General features: G+C 43.7%; 1 protein-coding gene across 1 annotated transcript; it reads right to left on the reverse strand.

The window, feature by feature from the left end:
• Nucleotides 1-530: 530 nt before the first annotated feature.
• Nucleotides 531-5,344, reverse strand: bysl (bystin-like). The gene is made up of 4 exons (XM_077227083.1): nt 4,974-5,344; nt 3,085-3,223; nt 1,348-1,486; nt 531-557 (listed from the first exon to the last, which is right to left on the reverse strand). Exons 1-4 carry the CDS (start codon nt 5,221-5,223, stop codon nt 531-533), a joined length of 555 nt encoding a protein of 184 aa, XP_077083198.1. The 5' UTR covers nt 5,224-5,344.
• Between the last annotated feature and the right edge of the window lie 364 nt (nt 5,345-5,708).

Below are 5,708 nucleotides of genomic sequence, written 5' to 3' on the forward strand. Positions count from 1 at the left end.
CCTGGTGTGAGTCGGCACCGCGTGGAGAACGGAACAAAACCTTGTCGGAGCCGCAGACGTGTGCAGTGTCAATAAGGGCTAACAGTCTATCGTTTCTACCAAGGATATATTGGTGTGCAATACAATTGGGAGTTTGCACAGGGTGTTTATTTTGACATAGACAGGATTTTCTTACTTTTATTTTGTATTTACAGTGCGGCTTGGACCCGGCATACATCAAAAATAGACTAGGCGCCTATCTTTAGGCCGGCGACACACTGGCTGCGTGGCGTTTCTGTTGCGTGTCACTGCGTGGCGTTTTCTGTGTCTTTGCACACCTGAAACGTGTTCGGCGCTGTTGCTGCTTTTGACGTACAGGGAGGGCTATCTCGGGACATAGGCGCCGTTTATATATATATATATATATATATATATATATATATATATATAGCCTACTGATACAGCAAAGACAACGTCGGCAGTATAGACGGCAAAATAGGCTACAGAATATTTTGTTCTGCATTGACAGGTACAATATTTGAAAATTCGTCTCACGCAGGCAGTGTGCAAGCTCTAACCTGTTAACATGGGAGCCGAAATAAAAACGGACACACCACACAGCTGAGACGCTCACGCCACGCAGCCAGTGTGTCCCCGGCCTTAGCAAAGCGGCGCGGAGAGACGCTTCTGAAACGCGGCGCATCTCGGGTGGTGTAAACACAAGCATTGACTAGAGTGGCCGCGATCCGCTCCGGTAGCCGTGCTAGTGTTACGTGTCCGCGAGTGCGCGTGATGTAAAAATCGTCATCGGAGGGTGTGCGCGGATGTCCGCGTGCCTCCCAATATTTTAGGAGTCAAAATCTTGTAATCTCACACAGTGACTATGTAACAGACAAAAAGAATTGTGTAATCTGACCCAGGTCATAGAGTTATGTTTATGCACTCTTCCATTTTTAGCAAATAAATAAAAAGTTTGTCTAATAACAATTTTTGTGATGGTTTGTATTTTTTGTGCACTTCATGGAGCATCAACGACTCTTTAAGTGATGAACTCCATTACTTGTGTTTGTTTTCAGGGATGATTTGTATTTGTGCTACAAAACTTTAACCTCTGTAGCACCAGTGCTATGTGCAAAACAAGTTAACGTACAGCCCTGACATTAGCTAATGCACTGAACTAACATGAACAGCTGGATTTTTATTAACTAACATTAACCAAGATTAATAAATAATGTAACAAATGTATTGCTCATTGTTAGTTCATGTTAGTTAATACATTAACCAATGTTAACTAATGAACCTTATTGTAATGCGTTACATTCATTTCTTACAGTGTAGCATTGTAGGTAAATCGCTAGTTTAGCTTACCTTGCTAACGCCTCTGTAAACCTGCACGACTCGAGGGTCCAGTTGAGGATCGGCTCGTCCTGAAACCTCAGACATCACAGTTCCCACTTCAGTCTGCTTCTCCGTGATCTTCTCCATGATGATGTCGGCTAGCGTGCGTCTGTCACACACACACACACACACATTTACATGTATGCATTTGGCAGGCGCTTTTATCCAAAGCGAATTACACTTCATTTCAAGGTACACATTTATATTCTTATCAGTTCATGCTTTCCCTGGGAATCGAACCCCTGACCTTGGTGTTGCCAGCGCCAACTCTCGTAATTGAGCTACAGGAAAGCTAATGTTAGCACACACACTGCGATAAACATGCGATTATTTGTTATGCGCAGCTCATCAGTGACGTACGGCTCAGTAAACGCGGCTCACTCTGAAAGCACTGTGAGTTTGAGTCGCTTATAACGTGCATTTGAAAAAGCAACACGCGTCAAACATCTTTCCAGACTTGAGAAGCAGGATTGGCGATAAGTGGCGATTAGAGGTGTAACGATTCCCTCACGTCACGATTCGAGACATATCACGATACTGATCTCACGATACTGATCTCACGATACTGAACTCACGATACTGAACTCACGATACTGAACTCACGATACTGATCTCACGATACTGATCTCACGATACTGAACTCACGATACTGAACTCACGATACTGATCTCACGATACTGATCTCACGATACTGAACTCACGATACTGAACTCACGATACTGATCTCACGATACTGAACTCACGATACTGAACTCACGATACTGAACTCACGATACTGAACTCACGATACTGATCTCACGATACTGAACTCACGATACTGAACTCACGATACTGAACTCACGATACTGATCTCACGATACTGATCTCACGATACTGAACTCACGATACTGATCTCACGATACTGAACTCACGATACTGAACTCACGATACTGAACTCACGATACTGAACTCACGATACTGAACTCACGATACTGAACTCACGATACTGAACTCACGATACTGATCTCACGATACTGAACTCACGATACTGAACTCACGATACTGATCTCACGATACTGAACTCACGATACTGAACTCACGATACTGAACTCACGATACTGAACTCACGATACTGAACTCACGATACTGAACTCACGATACTGATCTCACGATACTGATCTCACGATACCATATTATTGCGATACACCAAAACATGATAAAAAGGTAACAAAAAAAATGTACTGTTGATTAAAACACTAAATTTTATATTATATATTGGGTATAAATGAATATTCTTGGACTTGGTGCTGGAAACCCAATCCACTTTTGTGTCTTTAAACGCTTTTTTTTTGGGGTAAGCAGCTTATAAACACGCATTCCTGGGTTGTTTAGCTTGTTTTCTGTACACCTTGTCACATAGCAGCTTTTAGACACCGTTTTGTTTTTTATTATAATGACGAGGAGGCAGTTTCACACAATACAGAGTCAATGTAGACGGATATAGATGGATGGAGATGGCGGGATGGCGGGATTGCAAGCCCCCCCCCGCCACGGTGGGCGTGGCTTCAGATTCTGATGCGTGTCGCTCTGTCTCTATATACTACCAATCAGCCTCTGCACTGAAAAACTATGCATAAAATAATCACAGCATTTGCCAAATCAAGTGCGGTTTCATTTTGGTTAATCGTGCAGCCCTGACACACAAACACACACACACACACACCTCACCTGAGCGGCGGGTTCTTGTTCATGAACATCTCGATGGCTTTCTCGTCCTCAGGATCCACGTCAACCTCTCCAGCCGTCTCCACATGATGACCCAGAGCCGGCCACTCCTCGTCTGAGTCTCCATCGTCTGCACTCGCACCTGAAACACATGCGGTGTCACTGATCCTGCAGTTCATTGTGCGCATATATAGTTTATGGTTTAACACACACAACTCTTACTCATATAGACTGTATAACATATGTTTGTAGTGTGCGTGACGTCACTCGTAGTGTTTCTGAAGAGCGTTTTTAAAGGCCAAAGTGGGCGGAACCGGCCGTCGCCATCTTGGCCGCGCGTCACTCGCGGATAAACGAAAATGTGCAGCGAGACGGATTAGCTGAAGTGACGCTAACGCTAGCAGACAAACGGCTAGTAGTGATATCAGGGCAATGCACCTGTCACTCAAATGGCCACGCCCTTAATTATGCACAACTTTAAGGCTTAATATAATTAATACGGATGAGTTATAAAAAAATTCACCCCCTCATAGTCGTCATGAAGAGCAAAATTAGCTCTATAGACCAAAACCACTTTTTGCAACAGACTGTAAACACATGTTTTCTGCTTTAAAGTTGGGCATTTTAACATGGGGGTTTATGGGATTGAGTCTCTTCTGCAGCCGGCCTCTAGTGGCCAGTGGAGGAACTGCAGTTTAAGTCTCTTCAGTGTTGATTCAAGAGAGAGACAGGAAGTTGCGCTTGGTTAAAACCTCACTCCCCTGGACTCAAGAGCCATGCTAGACTTTAGTGTCCTTGTTAGCGCGCGCGCCTCCCACGCCGGCGACCCGGGATCGAATCCCACTCGGAGCGGGTTGAGAAGGACCAGTTACATTTGGTGCCGTGACCCGGATGGGAGTGAGGTTTAGGAGGTGAGTGTAACGGACCTAGGCCACACACCACACACACACGTGTGTAAACATCACTCCCCTGGAATCAAAAGGCGAGCTGCAGTCTTCGGCTGCTTCGAATCCCGCTCTGAGTGAGTCAAGGACTCGGTACGCTTTAAAGGGGACATAGCTATCATGAAAATCTGACTTTTTCCGTGTTGGCTGTAATTGAGCCCCAGGTGCTTCACAGAAAACATGAAAAGTGAAACCTAGTAACTTTTTTTTGATGAGCCTTTCTCTGCAAACATGTTATAAAATAAGCCGATCAGATTTTGTTCCCCTTCTGATGTATGAAAAGGATCTTATTATAATATTACCGGCCCTTAATCTGCACGTTTACACACACCAGCCGACATTCGGTTTCTCGAGCGACAACAGTGAGCAGTTCTAACGCAGCAGCAGAATGATCCAGCAAAGCCTGAAACTGTTCTGTCGTTGAGCACAGACGAGCACTGAACACTATTGACCAGAACATGTCACCGCTGTCTTATAAACACCCCAGGAACTGTGGACACTTGTGTAGAAGTTCAACATGATGATGAGATGATCAGTGTAACTCCACAACAACTACATAAACGTCTCCACTAACATTCAGAAACTCTTGCTGAGTCTCTCCGTAAGGCTGCACTCGCTACTGGTTATTCTGGGATTCTGGATGAGTGAGATTGGCCTGTTTTGTTATTGCTGGAGTTTCTGAAGCTCATTTGCATTTAAAGGGACACCCACAAAACGGCTGCGAATTTGAAAAGCTATAATAAATGATCTTGGGGAATTATGAGCTGAAATTTCACAGAGACACATTCTGGGAACACCATAGATTTATATTACATCTCGTGAAAAGGGGCATATGTCACCTTTAAAAGTAAATGTATGTTATAGAATGTTGTTGTTGTTGTTCGACTGATAAAGCACCAGTATGCCATGCCTGTATACAGTAAGTATGTGATGGTTGGGTTCACTCACCCAGCCGAGTAGCGGGTTGTCTCTTGGGTTCTGCTGCGAGTCCGAGCTCAGTCTGCAGCTCGTCCTGTTGTATTCGGGCCTGTTGCAGGATCTTTCTGGACAGCTTCTCGTCCACATACTCCTGCTCCTCCTCGAGGCTCCTGGTTCGGCTCTTCACTCGCCCGCTGGCCCGAACCGAGTCTCCCTGCAGGATCTGATCGGCCAGAGACACGCCGGAACCACCGATATTACTCCTCTTCACCTTCGGCATGATCAAATGTTAATATTATTATTATTATTATACCAGCCTCAACTCATGACACGCAGCTGCGCGCCGAACACACGTGTGTCTGACCTGAAGAAAATGGCGCTGTGTGTGTGTGTGTGTGTGTGGCTGATCTGAGATCAGATGAATGGAGCGAGCGCTCCTCTTTATTTTTATTTTTTTATTTTTTTAAATTTAAATTCAAGGGAAGGCAGTAAAGTAAAGTACAGTGAGATATAGTCTACTAAAAAAATATACATAAAACATTAAAGCAATAGAAACTAAACATACAATAAATGAATACAAATAAATATAAATAAATAACATGGGTGGAAAAATAATTAAAAATCGCCATCTTTAGGAAATCAGGAGGTAACATAATAAAAACCTTTTTTTAGCAGCAGTTTGTTAGCGGTTTTCTTGTTAGCTGATAAACAAAGATAATCATATAAGTTTAAATCAACACAAAAAAAGCATAAAATTGGGCTTAG

The sequence above is a fragment of the Siphateles boraxobius genome, unplaced genomic scaffold (genome assembly GCF_051911475.1).
Source record: "Siphateles boraxobius isolate OS27281-9 unplaced genomic scaffold, OSU_SipBor_1 13, whole genome shotgun sequence".
In the NCBI taxonomy this organism is placed as follows: Eukaryota; Metazoa; Chordata; class Actinopteri; order Cypriniformes; family Leuciscidae; genus Siphateles; species Siphateles boraxobius.